Consider the following 24783-nt stretch of genomic DNA (forward strand, 5'->3'; position numbering starts at 1 on the left):
GCAAATTAATGACATATTTTTTTTTTGTCAGTTCAAAATGTACCTTAAAGGGAGATTTGTCAAGTATAAATATATTTATATATTTATTATTGGAAATAATGCAGTTTTGGGCAATTCATAGTCAAGTCAGCACACTGACAGCTGCTGTTGTCTTTTGGGCTTGAGTTTGCCATGTTATGATTTGAGCATATTTGTTTATGCTAAATGCAGTACCTGTGAGGGTTTCTGGACAATAATTGTCATTGTTCTGTGTTGTTAATTGATTTCCAATAATAAATATATACATACATTTGCATAAAGCAAACATATTTACCCACTTAAATACTTGACAAATATCTATTCAAGGTACATTTTGCTTAGATACAAAATTTGCGATTAATTGCATTTAATATTTTAATCAATTGACAGCCTTAGAAATAAGGCTTTTCCACAAAATTATGAACTATTCCTTTGAAGAGCAAATTGTCTTTGAGTGTCAATTAGCTTACGACATCTAAATACTGAACAAATCTCCCTATAAGGGACATTTTGAACGGATCAGAAATGTACGATTAATTAGTGATTAATCACGAATAATCATGTGATTAATCGTGATTAAATATTTTAATTTGCGATTAATCACGTTTAACTATGGTCAATCATGCGATTAATCGGGATAAATATTTTAATCGGTTGACAGCCCTAGTTTTTTATTATTTGTCATATTGGATACTTGGATTGGTTGTCCTCATCTTTCTCCACGTCTCCTCTATTTCACCTTCACTTGTTGAGTCTTATTTTGCTTATTGTGTATTCATCCAGTAGCCTATTATATATTTTTAGGTTTCTATTGCATTCTGTGGATCTTGAGATACATTGCTCACCTCATTTTATCAATTATTAATGGTGTAACTGTTGTTTTGTGGTGACTCCCTTGATCCCTTTTTTCAGCTGTTTGTTGCAGCTTGTGGCTGTATAAATTATAAAGATGTTGTTTCATATAGTGAGCTTAATGCCTGACGGTGGTGCATGAATGAAACATGGTACTGTTTTTTTTAGAGAGTCCACTACCTTCTTTTGAATCTAGGTCAAAAAGAAATTAAATAAAAAAGTCATGTCAAGTAAAATCAAGTGTAGAAGGAAAGAAAAAAAATCTCTCCCACTCCCTCCATCATCTGCATCCTCTCCACTTCTCTCTCCTCTCCACCCTATCATTACATTCTCCCAGCTCTCCATCCATCTGTTCCTATCTCCTCTTGTCCACCCTCTGTTCTCCAGTTTTCCCTCTCTGCGGTGAATCAGAAGTGGATCACACTATGCATGCGTCCTTCACGCTGCTGTTTGCCGTTTGATGAGCGAGTATGTGGATGGTGAGGCATCTAAGGAGGGAGGAAAATTGTGATGCTGTTGGGAACCTGCGCCAATTTCAAGCAGCACTTGCCGCTCGTTTTTCCACTCGAACGCTCCTCACACGGCTGACGTTCTCCAGAGGCGGCTGCCTTTCCTTCAAAATTGAGATCCAGCGTCGTCGGCCAGGTGTAGAGAACGCTTCACGCCTCTGGGAACAGAGCAAGACCGCTGTGTATTTAAATGAAATATCAAACATGTATATCCATACGTAGGGGAAAATCAGTTTTCCTCCAGTTTCAGGATGTGTGAAGTTTCTGCGTGACGGTGGAGCTATACGTCCTGTTGCTTCCCGATACTTCAATCATGTTGTATAAGTGGATCACCTGGAAGCAGCGATGATATGAAGAGACATTCGCCTGCCTGTCTAATCTCATGCTACAGACATAAATCACATGAAGTGCAGCAGGGTTGGCATGATGAGCGGAGACGTTCCCGCTCACAGGAATCCAGCTTTGAGTTCTTATTTCTCCAGTTTTAAATAAAAAATCCCCCCAGTATTCCATAAAAAGCACCCTGAATAATTTGCGGTGTAGCTGTCATATGGAGCGTGATGTGGCCCTCATTAAATAACTTTAGTTGTTGTAAGCTCATTTGCTCTTCAAAGGAATAGTTCAACATCTTGGGGAGAAGCGTTATTTGTTTTCTTTCCGAAAGTGATAAGATCATGTCTGGGTGTCAAAGGATCAGTCTGCTATCATTCTATATTTTTCAACCCCAACGAATCCCATGAAAAATGTATTAGTCCATCTCTTGTTACTTTCTGACTTCCCTACCCTGTCTGTGGCTCTCAAGATCATACAGTAATTGGTTCCTACGGAAGGACATAAATCTTTTAAAAGCACTCAGAAATATATAGTTTCATTTTTTAAATTGGCTCAGTGATTTCTTATAACGGCTCCCGACTGTAGATTTCAACAAACTTTACTCAAACAGAAAGAAACAGCGGCGGATTTTTCCACATGTGGTGCTCTAGTGAATATTACAGGCAGCAGGATGGTGTATTTAGTCTAAATAAATAGGTGGATGGAAACACACTAGGGATGTTAATAATTCACCTTTTAACCGTTAACCGACATTAAGAATTTTGACCCATCAATGCTATCAGTTAAACGGTTAAAACAAATATTTAACCCTTTCACAGTGTGTTTACGGTTCATGAAAGTTAATTGTGACATTTTAATCGCCTAAAAGAATGTACAGTATTCAGCATTCGGTTGTCTGGTTGCAAGGAACCAAGATGGCGGCGGCCAAAATGCCGAACTCGAGGCTTCAAATCGGCAGTCCGCAAACCAATGGGTGACGTCGCGGTGACTACGTCCACTTCTTATATACAGTCTATGGTCGGCGTCTGATAGCGACGCACAAGGCACGCTTTACTGTCGGTATAAGACGCACCGGGCTTTTAACTAACTCCAATGTAAACCCATCCGTGGCAATATTAGACACTCGGAGCAAGTGCTCCGGAAGTGGTGACATAGTGTAAAGACAGATAAAGTCTGCTTAGGGAAGGGTGGGAAGGGAGTATGGATGGGTCAAACAAACACAAGACTCTCACCCACGAGACCGCTGTTTGTGTCCCGGTGTGAAACCAGAAGTCAATGTGGAGTTATTTTGAGTTATGTTACGTTACATATTTAACCCAAACGTCGATCTGTTCCTAAACCTAGTTAAGTAGTTTTGTTGAATTAACCACGTTTACTGCGACTGTAGTGGAGCATCATAGTTTGACGCGTCGGGCCACCCACTGCGTTAGAAAGCGATGCCAAGGAGTCGAGTTGGGAATGAGAACAGGTTGTTCAGTGATGTGTGCAGCAGAGTGAATAAAACATGTCTCCGTGTGTCTGTAAGTAAACCTGCTATAGGTGGACTCTCTGCACTCATGGCCTTCAGCTACATTTACACACAATCCCACAGATTAAACTCTGTAATCCTCCTGCCGCTCGTCTCAAATTGAGACCAAACCTGGCCTCAGGTTTGTCACTACACCAGGTGTTTCCGTATTTTTACATCTTCCCTGCTCCTTCCTCCAACTCAAAATGCATGTTTGCCTGTGATAAGGAAAACAAATGTTCCCTGCAGTAGTATGTGCAGTAATTGAATTGACAACATAACGAGGTCTTATCTGGCGTTTTTTCTCCAGGCACGGCAGAGGAGCGACGTGCCGAGCGAGCTCAGGATGCAGGAAACGCTCCTGGGCCACCAATGAGCTCTTGACCCTTGCTGCTCACTGGAGCACATCCTAACACACAGCACGGAGAAGGGTTGTGTAAATGAGGTGAGCGTGTGTGTGTGTGTGTGTGTGTGTGTGTGTGTGGTTCCGCAGGGCATCGATGCGTCTGTGAAGGCATCTCGTTATAGCTGCCAAACGCGTGCCGTGGCGAGGTCGCAGCGTGCACTCACAGGAGAACACGCTTCCAACATGCTGACGGGATCAAACCAATGGTCACGGTTAGGTGGCCAAGGCCACTCCATGTTTTCCATTGTCAAGTTGCCATGGCGATGATGGTTTGATCCCGCTGCAGATGTGCTGTAGTTTTGACCGAGCTAATTACGGTGAAAGGCAAACAAAACAGCTGTGCTCTTCATTATATCCGCGAGGGAGGCTAAGTGAAGGAGGAGATGGAGTATAGTAAAGGTATAGTCGCAGTAACCTTTCACAAATTGGGTTTTCAATGTAATAAATTAATACTGATTAGAATGATTACAAACTTTCAACAGTGTCTGAGAGTGAGGCTGTAGTTTGTAGTCTGGAAGAGTGACTTATAGAGCTCACAGAGAAACAGGAAATGCATTTAAACATTTAAACATTTAAACATTTTTGCGTGGTAATCAAACGGAGGACTTAATGGTTAGGTGGCTGTAACTATTGCGTACCCAGGAAAGGAATTCTTGAATTTGTTGGCTGTACAAAAAGTAAATGGCAGGTAGAGCAAATATTTGCACACTGGTGATTTACCTTTATGTGATTTTTAAATTCCTAATCTCGAGGAGCGGGGAGGCTTGCCGGAGGAGGTATATTTAAGGATACACCGGTGTATCCTTTGCGGAAGTGTTTTCGGCACCCATGACATATAAAAGAGGTGTGACACAGCTGGAATAATCTCAAACAATGGCAGGACTCTACAAATGTAATCATAACATGGCCAACTGCAGCTCAACAGGCAACAACAGCTGTCAGTGTGTCAGTGTGCTGACTTGACTATGACTTGCCCCAAACTGCATGTGATTATCATAAAGTGGGCATGTCTGTAAAGGGGAGACTCGTGGGTACCCATAGAACCCATTTTCATTCGCATATCTTGAGGTCAGAGGTCGAAGGAACCCTTTGAAAATGGCCATAACAGTTTTTCCTTGCCCAAATTTTGCAAGTTTGGAGCATTATTTAAGCTCCTTCTTGACAAGATAGTATCATCAGGTTTTTTAGTTTCAAATGATGCCAGTATCTTCACTCTAGCTTTAAAATTGAGCCTGCTACAACCTCTGAAAGATCGTTTGCGTTAAAGCGTTAAAGAAATTAGTGGCGTTTAAACTAATTTGTGTTAACGCATCATTATAACTTTGACAGCCTTATTTATAGTGATTGATTTTGTTTTAATCAATGCATCAACTTTTCCACCTCCGCCAACCATAACGACTCTTTTTTTCTATATTTGAATTTTGTTTTTATTATTTTGGTCGTTTCCACTCAGGTTTCTTTATGTGCATAAAGATGGGTGGTTGGAAATGTATGTCAAGTGCATAAAATAGTATATAGTGTGCCATAGGTGTACATAGACACACAAACGCAAACAAAATTAAATATACTGGATTCCCACCCTGGTATATTTTTCAAGAAAAAGACGTATATTTTCTTGAGAATTCCTAGTTTATTAGTAATTTAACCCTATCCTGGACCTTCTCATAACTATAGTAAAATAGAGGGTTTTCCAAAGTCTTGTAATGCTGCATAAATGCACAAGCCCTGTATAAAAAGAGACAGTCAGGCAACATGAATGGGGACAAGCAATGATCAGTCTGCCTTGATGTGTACTCTGTCCTGACAGCCTACAGCAAACATTCACTCATGCTTCCATGGGAACACTGCTGCTGTGTCTACACACACTATACAAGCACAGACTGTTTGCATGTATGAGTAATTGCATGTTCCCGATGCGATAGAGGAAGATGATGCCTGTATAACCTGACACATTTAATCTGGGACAACTAGCCTCCGTCTCCTCTGGGAAGTCACACTTCCCTCTCATAAAAGATTGTCTTCCGTCTGATTGGCCGATTGCCATGAGAGACAAGACAAAGAGAAAGACGTGAACTCGAGGGCCATGAGTAAGACAATCATCCCCGTCTGACACTGAGACACAAGCATGACTAAACGCCTGTATTATCCTGATTATATCTTCTCTGTTTCTCAGCGAGAGCCTTATTGATTTCTGTCTCTTTACATTTGCATACATGGCAGCGTGTCAGATGAAATGTCACGTAACGGAAAGAGATGATTTAACCGTGAGAGGAGTGAGGATGAGGAGTGGACGATGCTGTCATGACTGTCATTTGGGAGTTTGATGCACGTGATCCAGATTGATGCATTTTGCATCAAAATTCTTCGAAATCATAACCGACAAATTGGGACTCGCAGACGTCCTACACCAATGGCTGGAATCATAGAGACTTTTTTTCCAGTGATATCTTTGTTTCTGATGTCCATCAAGGATAAATGTCCATACATCTGCTTTGAAGTAATTTATAAAAAAAAGTGCTCATGACTTAAGATCTAATCTCAGAACAAATTCTGCATCCATAGACAACGTCTGCCGATATAAACAATCTGGTCGTAGACGTCGTCTATCAACTCCAACTCAAGTCTCGCGTCTCAAGTTGCTAATTGGAGTGTTAACAATGAGCAGCAGAACAGAAGAGGAAGTCTTGTCCCGGATAACCGCTGGCTACACCGAAACCCCAGAAATATAGCCCCTCGTCCCCAGAGGCTTATCCGTCATCAGACTGATAGCCGATGGATTCAGAGATTTCTTAAGGTCTTGCGAAATTTAGATGTTTTCTGCAGTATCAAAAGTAATCCAGTTGATTTTTTTCCATACATTCATGAGGACAGAAACTGCGTGCCATACAGCAACAAGACTTTTTATGGTGCAAATTTACCAAAATGTGAACAAATGTTGGCTAAAAATGGGGCTTGGGAAACCAAAATATATGAATCCATAAGATAAAGAAAAAATGTTTCACCGTGAATACATTTTTGACAGACCTAAGGCTCAGACTGTCCAACTAACATGGTTCTTAAATCTCTGCCTCCTCTATGGAGTGCTACAGGAATGAGTCCTAAAACCCGGAAATGAGTTATCATTTTAGCACTTCCTGTTCCCCTCGTCTTGTTACATGCCTGAAATAAGGATTGTGGTTGACACAAGTTTAAGAGTTTTTAATGCTTTGTTCTACGACATAAAATACATTTTGAGGCCTTTATGTGTCTTAAAAATGGCGGTTGCTAACAAGTGGCTGAATGAGACTACTTAACGTCATCACGCCGACTCGTCCGCCGTTACAGCCTCCTTGTGTATACTCGTGCTCATGCGACCGTGGTGTAGTTTGTTTATAGCCTAACGTTAGCTTTTCACTTCTGGTGATTGCATTCACACTCACAAAAATCATAAAAGTGGTGTTCATTTGTGAAGATTATCTTGATGAACAAAACGTGTCAGTATCATAAACGTTTGTTTGCCAGAGAGCTCATTTTCTGCCATAATCCAAAACCCAATGGAACAATTCCATTGGGTTTTTGTCGAGGGAACCAGGGAGATGCTCACTTCCTGGTTGGCCTACAAAAACACGTCGTCCCTGGGGCACTCTATTCATTCATGTTCAGATATTTGCTTAAAGGTGCAGCAATTCTTGCTTACTTTTTATTAATTAAAGCATTCAAAGTTAGCCTCTCCTCTCCGGCTCAACAAGCGGGAAAGAGAGAGGTGTGTCGCTGCTGTCGTATTTACATATTGTTTACATGATTTTAAGAGTACTTCAGTTTGAGTACCTCGCTTATCCACAAAGTATCTCTCTTGTGCTTTCGGAATATCAGCATGTATAAACAGACCTCAGGCAAGCTTCAGATTAATCCTCACAGGGTTTAGTTTTTGTCTTTTCATGCTTATTTAGCCGATAATGATTTATGCTTTGGGTTTAATAAATTAATTTTTATTCTGGGAACGTCCAGGTTCTTAATAACATCAAGAGAGTTTAATCATGCGTGCCTCACTTGAAAAAGTCTGAGATGAAAATAGCATCTTTTTCTATATTCATGTCATTCTCAAAATAAAACCCATGGGTCAATTAAAAAAAAAAAAAAAAATCTAAACAGGCCCTCTGAAAAAAAAAAGAGATTTCACACGAAACATATTATGTTTAGAGAAGATATTAAAAGGTGTTGACACTGGAAAAATTGTATGCTTTTAGAAAAATATATTAGAGCCACTCAAAAGCCCTCTATCACCAAGGTTCATTAGTTTGTAGTAATGTGAATAATTTAACTGTTTGGTAATATTCTACACAGTAGCAACAGGATATGACAAGTGCCTTGCTGTCTTAAAGCTGCAGTAGGTAGAATTGGAGCAAATATGATGAAAAAAAGTTATTTTTATATAACAGTCACTATATCCTGACAGTAGTGCATGAGATAGGTAATCTGAAAAAAAATCATGTGTCCTCCGGTGCTCCTAATGGCATCTGCAAGATTTCACAGACCGAAGGAAAACAACCAGTTCTGAGCTGATCTGGAGTCTGCCGCCCAGCTGCCGTCTCTGAGCAGCAGTCAATCATTTGCAAACTCTGATCAAACGGTCAAACTAGGCAGCGCTGATCAAATATGAATCCAAATTCTGTTACTGTAATGCCTATTTCTCTCCTAAAATGTTTTCAGAAACATCTTGTAGTGTACTGTTTAGCTGTAAAATAAGAACGTTTGTGACCAAGCAGCCATGTTGAGATCAGTTGAGGAAATACCAAGCACCGGCCACCAGCTGGAGCAAACTGCCATCAAAGTTACTACGATAACAACGTGTTAACGCAAATTCGTTTTAACGCTTCTAATTTCTTTAACGCATTAACGCAATCGATCTTTCAGAGGTTTTAGCGGGATCAGTTTTAAAGCTAGAGAGACAATATTGGCATCATATGAAACCAGAACACTTGATGACACTATCCTGTCGAGTAGGAGGCTAAATAAGTCTCCAAACTTGCGCTCATTTTTTATTTATTTTTTTACAGCGAGTGTATCACATGAAACTAGAAACCCTAAGGAATCCATTGATACCCACCATGTCATGTTAGTTGTCAGGAAGGAGGCTAAATAACGCTCTAAATTTAGACTCAATTTTGGCACGGAAAAAACTGTCAAGGCCATCTTCAAAGGGGTCCTTTGACCTCTGACCTCAATATATGTGAATGAAAATGGGTTCTATGGGTACCCACGAGACTCCCCTTTACAGACATGCCCACTTTATGATAATCACATGCAGTTTGGGGCAAGTCATAGTCAAGTCAGCACACTGACACACTGACAGCTGTTGCTGCCTGTTGGGCTGCAGTTGGCCATGTTATGATTTGATCATAATTTTTTTGCTAAATGCAGTACCTGTAAGGGTTTCTGGACAATATGTGTCATTGTTTTGTGTTATTAATTGATTTCCAATAATAGATATATACATACATTTGCATAAAGCAACATATTTGCCCACTCCCATGTTGATAAGAGTATTAAATACTTGACAAATCTCTCTTTAAGGTACATTTTGAACAGATAAAAAAATTAAATTGTGATTAATCACAATTAACTATGGAAAATCATGTGACTAATCGCGATTAAATATTTTAATCGATTGACAGCCCTAATAATAATAATAATAATAATAATAAGAAGAAGAATAAAGCAGCATATATTAATAACCAAGATGAGATCAATACTTTCATTTGAGCATATAGATTTAGAATAATCATGAAAAAAGAAAGAAAATTGTAAGAAAGAAAATATATAAAGGTCTTTTGACAAATTGGAACACATAAGGGTCCAGAATCCACCACCTATATCCAACGTTTAACTTGTTGCCTTTTTAGTGTATTTTTTGTTTTTATAATGTTATCATACTGTTACAGATATTGTCCAAATGTCTCATTTTTGTTCTAAAACAAGGTCTCAGTTGCATCCCTCCTCCCTGCTCTGTACACTCTGTACCTTAAACGCTCTCTGCAGCTCCACACTGGAAACGTGCGCACCTGATGACGCAGCAATCTGCCGCCTGTCTGCTGCTGCGTCATGTGCGCACTACACAATCAACCAACACTGCACTGTTTGTTCTCTCAACTCTCATCCCTCCATCCTCTCTATTTTTATTTTTTTTTAATTTAAATTATGTATTGCCCCTTTTCCCTAAAATGCGCAGGGATACATGCAGCGACTCTTTTCCAGGTCACTTGAGTTGTTATCCATAATTCATCACCTCTCTGCAGCTTGAGAACATCCGACACTCATCCAACCCGCATCATAGTGCCTGTGTAACACAATAACGCCAACTTAAATTAAAAAAAGCAGCAAAAACAAACTAAAAGAGCATCATAACCGGTGTCACGCGGTGTGTTTGTGCAGCAGCAGCAGCAGCAGCAGCACCGACCCGTCCCGTCTCCGCCGCTGGCTGGCTGGCTGGCATAATTTGCAGACGGCAGGAGGAGGAGGAGGAGAGGGGAGGAAGAAGGGGGGAGGAGGGGTTTACTGACATCAGCACCGCCGCTCACTACAGCACCGAGCAGGCTGCCTGTCTGCTGGAACCAGCCACGCCATCCATTGATCCTGACGAGGGGCTTGGCGGATGTCTGGGCTGGCTCTGCGCTGCGCTGCGGGGTTTGGGTCGAGTGGAAGCGGACAGTTTGAGCGCCGACGCGTCGGTGGAGGACTGCGGCTCGTCTGGTGAAGGTTTGAGCGGTGAGTTTTGTTGCGTTGTTTTTGCGGGGCACAACAGCAGACAAGCAGGGCAGACTGGCGCAGGGCTGTGCGAGTTGAGTCGCGGGCACGCTGTCTGTCTGAAGTTCATATTCGCCTAGTCACGCTTGTTGGAACTGATAGTCTGCAGCGTCTTCTTCTGTCAGCCTGTCAGCCAACAGTGGTGAGGGCTATTTTCACTACATTTTCATCACTGTGATACAAATTATCCTCATTTTTATTGACTTATGGAGCTTTGCACTAAATGTATTTCTTCTCACATTTAAAGGTTACTTTCAGGCACTGAGCTGTATCATTATAATCTTGCATTTAAATTCTGCATAAAAAGTGACCTTAAAACTTTGATTTGAAGTTTGCAGGAGCGTCTGTCTGCTTGAGGAGGCTGCACAGACAAGAAAGGAGCTGCAGCAGCAGCAGCAGAGTGCACACGGGGACGCCTCTGAATAAGAAGCCAAATTCTGCACTGCAGTGGATTTCCTCAGGTGTGTGAGTGTGTATAAGTGTGTGTGTGTGTGTGTAGACTCAGTATATACTAGACTCTGTACACTTTCTCATTAACAATCGGAAGAACCCCGCAGAAGCTTTGGGGCATCGTCTGGAGGTCGTCCCGTCCTAGAAAACTGTGCCACCCTCCAGTTTCCAGACCACCTAGCCCACACCCCCACCTCCCCCTCTCCACCCCTCTCCACCCGCTCCTCTTTTTCTTCTCCCAGCACAGGCACAGTGTGGTGGCTGGTTAGTCCGGAGGCCTCAGACTGGAGAGCTGTGACTGACCGGTGGATTCATACTGTGGATTTTTTAAAGAACTGCACGGATATTTAACCAAATCTACAGCGTTTAAAGCAAAGGCCGACTGTTTCAACTCAGTCTCTTTTGTACTTGGAGGACTTATATTTTTGGATTAAGAAGGTCGGACCTGCTCTTCATGGGGTTGTAGGACTAAAAAGGTGTCCAATTCCACCTCAGGGATCAGATTTTTATCCATACCACTGTGTCATCCAAGTCAGCACGACACAGCAAATCTCAGGCGCCATATCAGGTTTCCCAGGTTCCAATTTCACCTCAGGGTTTTTTAACTAACAAGAGTTTCCGTTTGGTTTCACTTCTAACTCAGCAAATCTCAGGCAACATCTGTACTTTTTTGTGACTTTAGAACCGCCCTATGAACTCCCGTTGCCATGGCATCTGACAGCTTCCAGTACCGGGCGCTCTTTGAGTACAAGCGGGAGCGTGGCGACGACATCGGCCTTCAGCCGGGCGACCTGCTCACTGTCGCAAAGGCCTCGCTGGTGGCGCAGCCGGGGCTGGACTACCAGGACGGGGACGAGCGGAGCCCCAAGGGCTGGCTGCACGGCACCAACGAGAGGACCAAGGACAAGGGAGACTTCCCTGGGACTTTTGTGGAGTACGTCGGAGGACGGAAGGTCGGCCCTCCAGCGGCTAAATCCTGGCCCAGGCCCGTGCCGCCGACCCCCGGCGGGCTGCAGGGCGATGTGGGGGCTCAGCCTCCTGGAGCAGCTGCTGCTTCAGGTGAGTGCTGCCCACACAGACACAAGCAAACACACTCATGAGGAAGTTTGGGTTCTCTGTTTGGATCTTTATGCTGACTTATCAGTTGGATTGTGATCAACAGGACTGTGTTGCTCATGAAATCCACATTAATGGAACAAAAACATAATATTTTGGCTATAAAACCTGATGTTGGACCGGTGGGAGCTGCTCTGCTCAGACAGTATTTTGTTTCAGATATAAGTATTGGTATCGAGTGTCTGGTTCAGTTGCTATCGAGCATGTTGCTGTTGCTGGCTTGCTCGATCTGTCTGAGTACAAACTTGCCGTGTAACATGAACTTGAGTTCTGGGTCGAAGATGTACAAACAGTTCGAAATGAAAAGTTCTCCTCAAAAGTCTGCAGGTCAATTCCTACTGTCCAATCTGTCTGTGGTTGTATGTGGGCCTATCTTTAAGCCTTCTAGGACCCTAGGTGAGATCTTGCTTCGGAGGACCCCTCTGCATTAGGGATGGGAATCACCAGAGGCCCCACGATACGATGTTATCATGATACTTAAGTTACGATTTCAAACATTTTGCGATATGCTGAGTATTGCGATTTATTACCTTTTTTGCAACTGCAAGTAATGCAGTTTGCCAACATCTGTTTCATCTAATGAGATACAGTTTTCACTCTGTTCATCTCAGAGTTTTCATTCACATATGTTGAGGTCAAAGGTCCATGGGCCCCTTTGAATATGGCCATGCTTGTTTTTTCATAATTTAGCGTAACTTCGGAGCGTTATTTAGCGTTCTTCTCGACAAGCTAACATGACAATCCAATGGATTCCTTATATTTTCTAGTTTCATATGAAACCAGTATCTTAATCAGTAGCTTAAAGACTGAGCCCGCTACAACCTCTAAAAGACAGAATAGCATCTGATTGTTAAGAGGTTAAGATAAAAAATCGATGCTTGACGTCCGAATATTGCCACTCAAAACATTGCGATACTATGCTATATGGTTTTTTTCCCCCCACCCTACTCTGCATCACAATTGTCTGGACACATTTACAGAACCATCATACTGACAACTAAAGCTTTGTGCACACCAGGGTGGTCCAGTGAAGTGTGAGGCCCAAGGTGGTTGCCTTTGCCGCCGCTTTGGGGCTCATTTCAGCAACGTGAAATAATTTATAATAATTTTGACCCATTAGCATCCAAGAACCCTGTAGGATACGTGAAGCTTCCCCTAGGGCTGGGCGATAGAGAGAAAATCAAATATCACAATAGTTTTGACCAATACCTCAATATTGATATTGTTGGGTTAACCATTGGTGATTTTAAAAAATGTGTACACAATGAGATCTTTGATAAATAATCATCAGTAATGTGGATATGATGACTAAGTGGGTAAAGGCAAATAATAGAACAACTGGAACAGTCTGGCAAGTTCAGAAAATAACATCCCTTTACTGTAATGCACCATTTAAAACCAGGAAAAGACAACACAAAAACACAAAATTTAAGACGATATCTAGTCTCATATCACGCTATCGATATATTGCTCAGGCCTAGCTGCCACTTTTTGCAACCTGTGTGTAGCAGTGCTTGCAAATCTTTTTTGTGTATTGGGCTCGAGGTGCTATCGCTAACTGTGCTTTGAGTGCTGTGTATTGACCCTGAAACATAAAGTGTACTTTTATTGCTTAGTTCGTTTTAGAATTATTCAGTATTCGAGTGTGGTCTTGACAAGCTCTATTACTCTTCAATGCAGCGTACAACAGAAGTGATGGAGCTCAAAGCAGATACTTTACAATTGAAGGGTTGATTCAGCAAAAAATCTCTGTAATGTATTCATGAAGAAAAGTTGTGGCTTTATTTGTCCAGGTTTTGAGAAGGAATCAGCCTTGGAAATCTCTGCCTCCACACCAATATAATGGAGGTGAATGAGATCTTATCTAAGATGCTCACAGCATTGAGAAATTACAGAAATCTCAGAGGTGCACATCTCAAATCCTGGACAAATAAAACCACAATAATCTCTAGATGCCGCTAGAGATAAGCGAGAAAGTGTTTTCTTTTTGCAATTGGAGTGAAATGGCCCTTTAATCACGTGAACCTCTCGTATACAAACCACAAATATAGAGCACTGTCATAGTGTCATAGCCTCACTGCCTGCAGGCATGCTCCATCAGGCTGCCACTCAGCTGATATCCTGCAGCTGTGCCTGCCGCTGCTGAGCTGATCCACCCTGATCCTCCAGCGCCAGTCCAGACGAAAACCAGCCCTGCATGAAACCCACCGGGCCTCAAGTACTCCGCCTCACTGGGTTAAGGCCAAGCTGTGTGTGTGTGTTAGTCTTCCAATATCCCGGGGAAGCAAGTTTGGTTTGAAAAATATCCTCTGCTCCTGCTCACACATTATCATCATCGGTTCGGTAATTTCAGTTCTGAAAAAGGGTTTATATTACAACAATATTTAGGTGAGCTGCTTCCAGATTCAGACTAAACTGCCAATGTTAATGTGTCCTTACTGAGGATTTTCCCTTTACGATTCACCTGAGACTTTGGTTAAGTTTGGCCTTAAACGATGATTCCCACTTTTTACAACTTCTCTATTACAGCATGATGTTTCGTAAATTTAGTAAATAATGGTCCCATTTAGAGTCAAATAGACCATAAAGCAGGGGATGCTTTAGGGCGTGGCTACCCTGTGATTGACATGTTGCTACCACTACGTTGTCCGGTGTGTTTTTGTCTTAGAACTTTAACCCTTTCACAGTGTGTTTTCAGTTCATGAAAGTTAATCGTAACATTTTGGTAGCCTAAAAATGTCTTATTCAGCATTCGGTTGTACTTAGCTCCATCCTCTCGTGCCACTCCTGGTTGCCAAAAACCAAGATGTCGACGGTCAAAATGCTGAATTCGAGGTTTCGAAACTGTAGTCCACAAACCGCTGGGTGATGTCACGGTGACTACGTCCACTTGTTATATACAGTCTATGCTTACTACCTGTCTGATCATCTGACTGTTTGTGTTTCTTGACCTTTGACCTTTGCTCTTTTAGTAATGCTGCTATGTTCCTAGAGCTCAGTAGTTAACTTGATGAGTAAAGTTTTGACTTAATGTTATAAAATGATGGCCAAAACAAAGTTTTAACCAGAAACCAGAATTAGACTTTGCCAAAGTCAGAATTATTATGGCACACAGTAATCATTAGGTGTGCTCGGACTCCTGTGTGTCGATGAGGAGGCTCAACCCTCGTCCACCCGGTTCTCCATAAACTGCTGCATGAACTCTGGGAGCAGCAGATCAATGACCATATATTTCCTATTGACTCTGCAGTCTTCAGGAACATTCAGACGTGTTGTGGCTCATTATTGACTCCCGATATGATCCAGTAGCTCTCTCACTGTATATGTGGACTTCTTTGAATGAATCAGTGTTACATTTATCTGCTTTGGCTTAAAATCGAATCAGTGTTTATATTTATTGCCTCCTACAGTATCTCTTGGTAATGATTCCAGTTAGAAGTGTATACGATACACTAGCTGTGTATCCGTTCTGTGCAGCTGGATTTTTGATGATTTCTCTAGGACTGAGCAAAAACAGGCGGTAACGAGGAGGAGAAGGACTTGAGCCCGACATGTAAAAAGCATTGCGAATCCGGCTGCCCCACTTAAAAAGCTATTCTGAACCCTGGCAGGCTTTGATTAGCGTTTTTACAGGGTTGGGGTGGTTAGCCCCGTTTTAGCCCCGGCTGTCTGCTGCAAGAGTGAGTTCAGATCTGCTGTGTTTATGGCTCTTCATTTGCTAAATAGGTCAGACGCAGAGCAATGTTCTCTCCTCTCCTGCCTCCGTCGCCTCTCCGCTCTCTTTAATTGTCTGGCTACCCGTCTGTTTTATGGGAGTGGGTTTGGTCCGTCTTTTTATAAATAACATCCATACTGCTCCGGGCTCGGGGTAAATATCTCATTTCTATATGCCACTGCTCGCTGTGCTGATGCTCTTAGTTATAGTATGTGTGCTAGCTGAGCCACTCGTCCCTCTCTGCCATCCATCCATCCATCCATCCATCCATCTATCCATCTATCTATCCAGCATCCTGCAGCCAACAGGGCTGTATTTGTCCTGAATAATTGATTAGCTGACGCACTGTCGGCCTGACATGCCACATTCCTGCAGTCACAAATCACCAGTAGTGGTAATAGCGGTGTAGCAGCAGCAGCAGCAGCAGCAGCAGCAGCAGAACAGGGAGGCCTGTGCAGAGGGAAGCTAACAGATCTGCAGTCTCTATCACTGCTGACACTCCGGCACGCCCTGCTCTGTTTCAGCACTCTGTTTGGAACAACACTGCTGAGGGTTTTATGTTTTTCAGGCAACAGAAATGATCGGGGATCACTGTTCAATTCAGATAAAGCGAGTGTGCAACATTAGACCATGCAGGCATGTAACAACACCAACACCTTTTAATGTTAACAGTGAATCAACTCACCGTGTGCTAGATGCAGAATCTCGCCACAGATTATTTAGCCTCTTTTAGCTAGGGATGTCACGAGAACCTATACTTGTTCAAGTTGATGCCAAAATTATGAAACGTGACAGTAGTCATTTTTCTACAGTACCACAGGTACCGTCAGGGTTCGAGATTAACCGCCGTTGTCCCGGGGACGCAATTAACTCTCTATTGATGCGTCCAGAGGGCGCAACCAATTTTTTTGTGAACAACAAATCTGTGTTGAAATTGGCAACTAGCTCTCCTCCTGCCGATTTCAACACAGGAGGTGCCATCGGAATCACATTATGATGCGTTCAGGCTCTATTCCAGTGCTTTTTAACTTTTGTCGATTCAAAGAACGTTAAATTGATACACATTATGTCACAGACCCCCATTTGATAAGATTTCGTTTTGGGGACGTCCATTTGGAAAGATTTTGGTTGTTAGATATTATTAAGACCAGAATTCTATAGTTGACTTCTATAACATAATATGTAGAAACCGTGCCGAACCAACATAAACCGGCACTATGTTGGTCAGGTTTTGCAGCATTCCCAACTTGGACTCAGCTGACCTTATCAACAGTATAAGAACATGCAAAACATGTTTCAAACTTGATTTGTCAACCAAAATGAATCTTTGGTAGCTAGTGATTCCTACCAAATGAAATTCAACAGTGAATGTAACTTAGTGGTTCTCGCCCCAAAGTTGAGCAACATTTTCCCCTGTTTCCTTATTCTTTTTTTTACCTCCACATCCTTTATTTCTCTTCCTTTCTCCCCCGTCTTCCCTCCCCTCTTCTTCCACTTGTTGTCCTGAACAGTTCACTTCTCTCCCAGCAGCCGCGCTGATTAAATCAGGTGTGATACCTAATAGCTCTAACAGGGCTCATAGCGCTAATCAATGCGTAACACTATCTGACACCGTGCGATTGTGAACACCCGCCTACATTTCCCAACCTGACGCCATACCCTTCCCTGAGGGGAGCTGTTTTTGCGGCTCCATGCATCATTAATTATGACAGCGTGCTAATGAATCCCTGACGGTCCCCTCGTCACTATCTATACAGGTATATAGGAGGAATGTTAAGGTAATCAGAGCTCACGCTGAATCCAACAGGCTAATGTCATGCAGCGCGCTGCTCTGCCTTGATAAGGAAGCTTGCGTCTTTTATCTTCAGATGAGCCCCTGTAGCTCCTCCACTCTGCTCCTCTTTTATGTAGATGAGGGATGCAATTAGACGTAAACCAGAAGACTAGACATTGCTGGTTTCGTTCCGCCCGAAGGCTTTGATCGGAATAGCTCGGCCGAGTAAAACAAATGTAACACAGCATCCTCCATTTCATCACCGTGGAGAGGTTTAGTGTTTGACAAGAACTGAGGGACCTGGATTCAGAGCAGGGAGTTCAGTGTTCTTTAAACCAAGTCTGAACCCTCAAACAGCCGTTTGAAGAAATGAGGACTGGACAAAATGTCTGAAGATTTGAAACTCAAATAGGGCTTCGCAAAGATAGAAGTACAAGACCAAACACATGCAGTTTAGCCTCTAGTTTCAAGTCAATATATGCTGGTAAAAAAGGCCAGCGATGGCATGTGCAAAGCTGGCGGTAATGAGATTGAAAAGGTCGGGCTACCTAAAAATAATGAGCTGCTTGGGCTGTCCCTCTACCTGTAAAGTCCTGTTTCTACTAAGTTCCTGGTAATTTATTCCTGGGACTACTTTTCAAGGAAATAAAAGGTTCCTTTTTCCATTGTTTGTGTTTCAATAGCGGTTTAAAGACCTGCAAAGATTTGGCAAATTAGTCCGCTGACGTATGGAAAAAGCAACATGACATGGGACGAGGGCTGCTGGTGGTCACAGCGGTAATCAAACTTTGCAGCCGGCAGTTCAGTGTGTCCGTCCGTTTCATCTAAAAAACTTAACCCTAAAACATAACCCTTAAGTTCTGTCTCACTACGACAACATTTATTGCTGCATAGCCTTTACCGATGCCGGTTGGAAGTAATGAATGAAATGCAGCGGAGGAAAATGAAAGTGTCTGCACAGTAAATCGTCTGTTGAGTGTTTGATGGTTATTTATTTGTGCTTTAGAACAAAACTTCCATGAAACCATCAGAACTTTTTTTTTTCTCTCATTCACAGCCCCGTCACGCTGTCTCTCTTTTACTGCTCGCCCTCGCAGCTCGCTCGCGCAAATTCTCCCCTTTTCTCTCTGTCTTTTTTAAAATGAGTTGGGAAGCCAAAGGCAAAGCCTAACTTTACTTTTAATGTTATCAAACAAGGAGATATTGTCCTAAATCGATACTTGAGTACTTTGTTGTGTATGAATGAAGAGGTACACAAGTTGAAACCTTTGAACCAGCGGTGCCGTGTATGTGTGTGTTTCACCAGTCGGCAATGGTCATCCCTGCGAACTCTACCTCGAAAGTTCCTGTTTCCCGGAGGCCTTGGAAAATGTCCCTGGAACTTAATTTAGACCCTGGTCCCTGCGGTCGAAACGCAATGAGTTCCTCAAAAGGTTCTTAGTTCCGGGGAAAGTTCCTTTGGTCCAAACAGTGCTTTAGTCAGTTACTGAGTTTAAAAAGTTTCAGTTTCCCACATTTAATCACTTGCACTTTGCCATTCTTTCGATCTTTGTTTATCTACTGTCAATAAAAGTCAACACTTCCTGTACACGTGTGCCAGCAAAGAGAGGAATTATGCCATTTGAGCCACTGGAAGGCTTTAAATATGAAACATCTGCACAGGAAGTGTTAAATTTCATTGATAGTGGCTCAACAGCGCAGGAAAAAACAGCAAAGAAGAACTGACAAAGAAGCATAGTCTGTATATAAGAAGTGGACGTAGTCCCCGTGACGTCACCCATTGGTTTGTGGACTGCCAGTTCAGCATTTTGGCCATCTTGTTTTTTTGCAACCAGAAGTGACACGAGAGGGCGGAGCTAAGTACAACCAAACGCTGAATAAGATATGGTGACTAAAAATTATATAATTGACTTTCATAAACTGCACACAAACTGTGAAAGGATTAAAGTTGTAAGATGAAAACATAGACAGTTCCCAGACCGGACAACGCCGTGGTAGCGACCTGTCAATCACAAGGTAGCCACGCCCTAAAGCATCCCCTGCTTTATGGTCTATTTGACTCTAAATGGGACCATAATTTACTAAATGAACATCATGCTGTATTGAAGAAGACTTGAAACTAGTGATTGAGACCATAAACTCATGTTTACAATGTTTACTGAGGTAATAAATCAAGTGAGAAGTAGGCTCATTTTCTCATAGACTTCTATACAATCAGACTTATTTTTGCAACCACAGGAGTCGCCTCCTGCTGGCTATTAGAAAGAATGCAAGTTTAAGGCACTTCTGCAATGGCTTCACTTTTCCCGGAGGTAACCCACTGGAAAGAAGCGGCAAAAGTAGAAACGACTGTAATTAATCAGTGTAAAACATTATATCTGGTCAATAAATATAAATAAAAAATTGTTGTCATAATCGATAAGATTTACTACAGAAATAAGACCAATGGTGTACAAAATGACATTTTCTTTTAACGTGCTACATACCAACTCACGTTCACCACCAAACTGATAACATGCATGTCACATATGATTCATAGGAGATGAGGCTGGACAAAGAGCACATGATTACCTTCAGATTGCGCCATTGTGCATGTTTCACCTGACACACACATACATATCAAACAGAGGTTGTCAATAGCAATCACAGTTTTTAATTGAGCACCGGGGCAGTTTGAGTGTCTCCGTCAGCGGCGAGCGGGGCAACGGATCAATGTGATCAGGGAGGTGATGAAACGCTGCTGCACTAGATAATGACTGGGAGATCAAACACAATGCGAGAGAGAGAGAGACAGAGAGAGACGGCAGGGGAAGCAGAAAAACACACAGAGCAGTAATTGCCAGCCTCGCAGACTATCTGTGTAATGAGTGTGGAAGTGTGCGTGCTCACTGAGGTGTGTGTTAGCGTCGACAGCCCCATGATCAGCTCCGCGCTCGCTGCCGCACGATGAGTTCATGGGATCGATGGTCGCAGCCTCGGCCTAACAAGCTAAGCGGGCTAAATGGCCTCATTTGTAGGTTTATATTTAGCTGGACTCTTAGCTCTTTGTTTGGACTCTAATGGCCCTCTGTGTCCTCGGCGTGTGTGAGTGTGAGTGAATAAATGTGGAGAGAGGAGGCACAGAGGCGGTAGTGTTGTTATTCTGCAGAGATTCGGCCATGTGATGGACACATGTCTTCATGGCTCAGTGTGAAGATGAAGTGAGGCAAGAGCAGGGAAGGAAGCTTTGTTGTGTTTCTGTCAGTGAACCTTTCAGTCTCTTTGTCTTCCCCCTGAGCTTTCAATAACTCTCTTCTTTGTTTTTAGATTTTTTTTTTTATTTAAAGGAGCAATGTGCTTTTTTTTTTACTTCTGTTGTTTGACAGAGTCCTAGCACAAACTGCCTGCACATTGCAAGTAGTCTTCATCATCATTAGGGCGGAGTATTGTTTCAATTTCTTATTGTACTAGGGCAAATACGATACGTAGTCTAAAATGTTTTGATTTAAAACATTTTGATTATAAATCAGGAACAATCTGATTAAAGAATAAGTAAACAAGATTACAAATCTGCCTGATGTAGGGGAGACAGCAAAGTTCTCAAATGTTGTTTGAACACAAGCAGCACAAGCTTAAATAAATTAGTGAAAAATTGGCAAGATTTTAATTTAAATCAGGAGTTATCTGATCAAAAAGTTAATAAACAAGATTAAAGTAGCTAGATATTATTAAATTATCGAACAGAAAAACCCAGACAATTCTGGGAAAACTCTTTTCCAATGAAAGCAGCTAGGAGCACTAACTCCAAAAGTCCCTAAATCTAGTGAGAAAGTCACCAAGTCTGCAACACCGACAGCACGTCCCTTCAGGCCTCCCTCCAAAGCCACTCCCCCGATATTATCATAATGAACGTAAACAATAGTTATAGTCCAGAGGTACTGGATTTCTTTTCTTTTTTTGTCAGAGTATTTGATTTGATTGCTGTGGGGATTTAAAGAGAATTATAATATAACTAACTTATATAACCAAAAAATGTTTTTGAAGAAGATTACCAACCCTAGCTTTAAGAACGTGACCAGACTCAATGCAAACTTTAAGGACTTTTTTCATACTCAGTGATGCTGAAAACATATAGGGTTTCATTTTGTCTGTTTGTTTGTTTTTGTCCAGAACTCATTTGTAGAGTTTTGCACCAACAACATTTTTTTGAATTGGAACTAATAGCTACCATCAAAGAACCAGATATTTGCTTATTGACAACATTTCAGTGGCACATTTTGGACCTGATGAGCTTAGTAAAAGGAATAAGTATAGTCATACAGATAAATAATACAAGTAGGAGTGACACAATATACTAGTATTGACAATAACCATGATTTTAAAAAGGAAATATTGATATTACATTAATAATACACATATGATAATATCGCATAAATAATCCAGCGCCTCTTAAATCACGCTGTTACGTTAAACAGACTCTGTCTCCACCTCCCTACACTCGTATATGGAGTGTAATTCATTTGTCAAAAAAGAGACGAAACGCATAAAAAGCAAAGTTAAATATTAATTTGACTGATAGCATTATCATGTAATCATATATCATTTTTTTCTGTAGATATCGCGTTGATATCGTTATTGTGAATTGTTCTAGCTAATTGTGTAATGAAAATCTGATATTGTGACAGCCATACATTTAACATAATTACATGCAGAGAGTAAGATGGTGTAACATCACGCCACAAATTGCTGAAGATAAACTTACAATCTGTAAGTAAGTCTGTAAGTTTTTGATGAGAACTAAAAATTCTAATTACATAATTACAATTAGAATCAAACTATGCAACAAACCAGACTCATAATACATGAACAACAGAATATGTTCAACTCCAGGTGCTAAGACTGGTCCGACTGCTTCTAGGTGGAGTTAATTCTCTGCCAAAACTGGTCCAACAAAGATGGCTCACATTCAGCCGCAGTCGGCCCGACTTTGCTGGATAGAAACTCTGATAGTATTTCACTTGTTTGATACAAATCTTACATGTTTAAGGATTTCCATGTGCTTTATTCTGTCTTGATTCAATATGCTGACACTCACTATCTCAAACCACAGGCAGAGTTTCTTTCTGGTGTTGAGACATAGTCTTGAAGGCTGAATATGAGAAAGGACATTCTGTATAGAGGCACTTAAGAATTAGCTTTGAAACTGAGCATGATGAGTCCTTGTCTCTGATATTTATGTGCCCGAGTTGTTTACTGACCCTTTTGTATCTTTCTGTGTGTGTGTGCGTGTGTGTTTGGGTGTGGAGATGACATATGTCACCCATGTGGAAATGTGGAGTTCTGTATTGGCAGAACATCCTTTGGCTGCTTCTCTCTTCCTGTCTGTCTTTGATTTCATTCCCTCCTTCAGTCCTTCATCTGAACAAGTCATTTGGTCTGTTTTTCTATTCACATATCTCACTTCCTGACACACTGTTCTTGATGCTAGTGCCACGGCTGGCCTCTGATCACAGCACTGGTTTCAGGAAGGTGACTTCATTTCTACAAAATCATTAAAACGAGTTGATTTGTATTGGAGGCCGGTTGAGGTAATCTCATTCTGTTGGATTTTAAAAAAAACTTCATATAAGGAAAAAGAGAGATTTTTGGGACTCGGTAACAGACACACACTCACACTCATATCGACACAAACACACTAATGCCCTCCTTCCTGCTTTAAAGTCAGCACTGCAGAGCTCTGCGGTGCAGCGTGTTGGCTGGTTGGTTCCCTCACTGCGACTCCATGTGGCAGGATGCAGGGCCGCATACCAATTAGAGTATCGTAACGAGCATCTTAACGAACTGCTGCAATATAGGCAATCTGCAATTTACTCTGTCAATCACAGACAGACAGACACACACACACACACACACACACAATACACACTGGCATTGAAAAGGTCACACACTGTAGATAACCAGAAGAGCATTGCAGGGAGATGATCACAAAGGAATGCACTCACCCAACGTTTAATTTATGATATTAATGTTATATTTTTTCAAACAGGTGCATGTTGATCTTAGAAATTGGTTTATATTATTTAGGTAGAGGTTGGGTTTCTCCTCTACCTGTACATTACTGTCCATCACTAGTTTTTTACCTCGGCGCCGGCGACTGTCGTGGCCGGAGAGGTATTATGTTTTTGGGGTTGTCCATGAGTCCATTCGTCCCGTTCTCGAGAACGTCCTATCTCAGGAACGCTGCCTAGAGGGAATTTCTTCAAATTTGGCACAAACGTCCACTTGGACAGATCAGGATGAACTGATTCGATTTTTGGTGGTCAAAGGTCAAAGGTCAAGGTCACTGTGACCTCACAAAACACGTTTTTGGCCATAACTCAAAAATCCATGTGCTTGTTGCTCGAAATATTGTAAATGTTGCTTCACAGCGTGTATCTGACAACTAAAGGTACTGGTTACCTAATTTTCACATTTTGCATTCTGTGTGAGAGCCCGGTAAATAGGACTGTTGTCGGGGGAAAAAAAGACAAGCTAAAACTTTTTTGATCCCCAGAAAGAAATTCAGGATTATAGCAGCAGAAGAGAAACACCAGAGAGGTATGTAGGAACAAGATTCTGAAAAAAAAGTACACCAATAACTTAATTACATTAAAAACATTACAATTCTTGAGTGTCAGAGCGTTTTCCAAAAGCAGATAGTAGATGTGAGGAAAGAGATAGAAAACAGCCAAGAAATGTGGTGAATATTAATAACATAAGAGACTGCCAGCCAGATGGAGTGATTTAAATTATCCAAAATAAAAGCCTTCTTTCAGCTTAATGATATAATATATCTTTCTTTCTTTAACATTATATTTTTGAATTATTTTTCATGTTTTCTTTTTGTGATATATTATATCTTGACATCTATGTCTGTATATATTTCTATACTTATTCTTCCTTCTTTTATTCCTTGCTGATCTGATGACAATCCCTACATTTGGAGATATAACATTTTCACTACTGTTCTTCACAATAAGTCGTTTTACTATTTGGTTGCATTTAACCTTACTTTGAAAACAAAACAAATAAAAAGCATGATTGATTATCACTTGTTAAGGAGTACTTTTTTATTTTATATTTCGCTGTACTCCTTATTTACAGCAGTCAAAGCCTTTGAGTATTATATTTTTTTATCGCAGTGCTGCATGCTAATGTCTTTAATCTCTAAAGTGTTATTGTTTGTGCAGGAGGTGAGATTTATTGTCCCTGTTTTGAAAGTCAATTACGGAGGTCCACACAGCGCCGTGTTAAATTGATGAATAGGGTGGAGCTGCCGAGTCGTTCAGTGAAAGGAAAAAG

The 24783-nt window shown here is 41.5% G+C and overlaps 1 protein-coding gene across 3 annotated transcripts in view; it reads left to right on the forward strand.

The window, feature by feature from the left end:
* The first annotated feature begins 3538 nt into the window (after positions 1–3538).
* The window catches only part of pik3r3b (phosphoinositide-3-kinase, regulatory subunit 3b (gamma)), a 253737-nt gene continuing 232492 nt past the window's right edge, over positions 3539–24783 (forward strand). Inside the window, exons 1-3 of one of the 3 annotated variants that reach the window (XM_037770657.1) lie at positions 3539–3664; positions 10740–10869; positions 11541–11917. In XM_037770657.1, the coding sequence (XP_037626585.1) occupies positions 11566–11917 (352 nt within the window). In that variant the 5' untranslated portion in view covers positions 3539–3664; positions 10740–10869; positions 11541–11565. Of the gene's footprint in view, positions 3665–10164; positions 10370–10532; positions 10551–10739; positions 10870–11540; positions 11918–24783 lie in introns of those variants that run through there. The other 2 variants (XM_037770656.1, XM_037770658.1) reach the window with 2 other exon arrangements.

Source organism: Sebastes umbrosus, chromosome 5 (genome assembly GCF_015220745.1).
Source record: "Sebastes umbrosus isolate fSebUmb1 chromosome 5, fSebUmb1.pri, whole genome shotgun sequence".
Taxonomy (NCBI): domain Eukaryota; kingdom Metazoa; phylum Chordata; class Actinopteri; order Perciformes; family Sebastidae; genus Sebastes; species Sebastes umbrosus.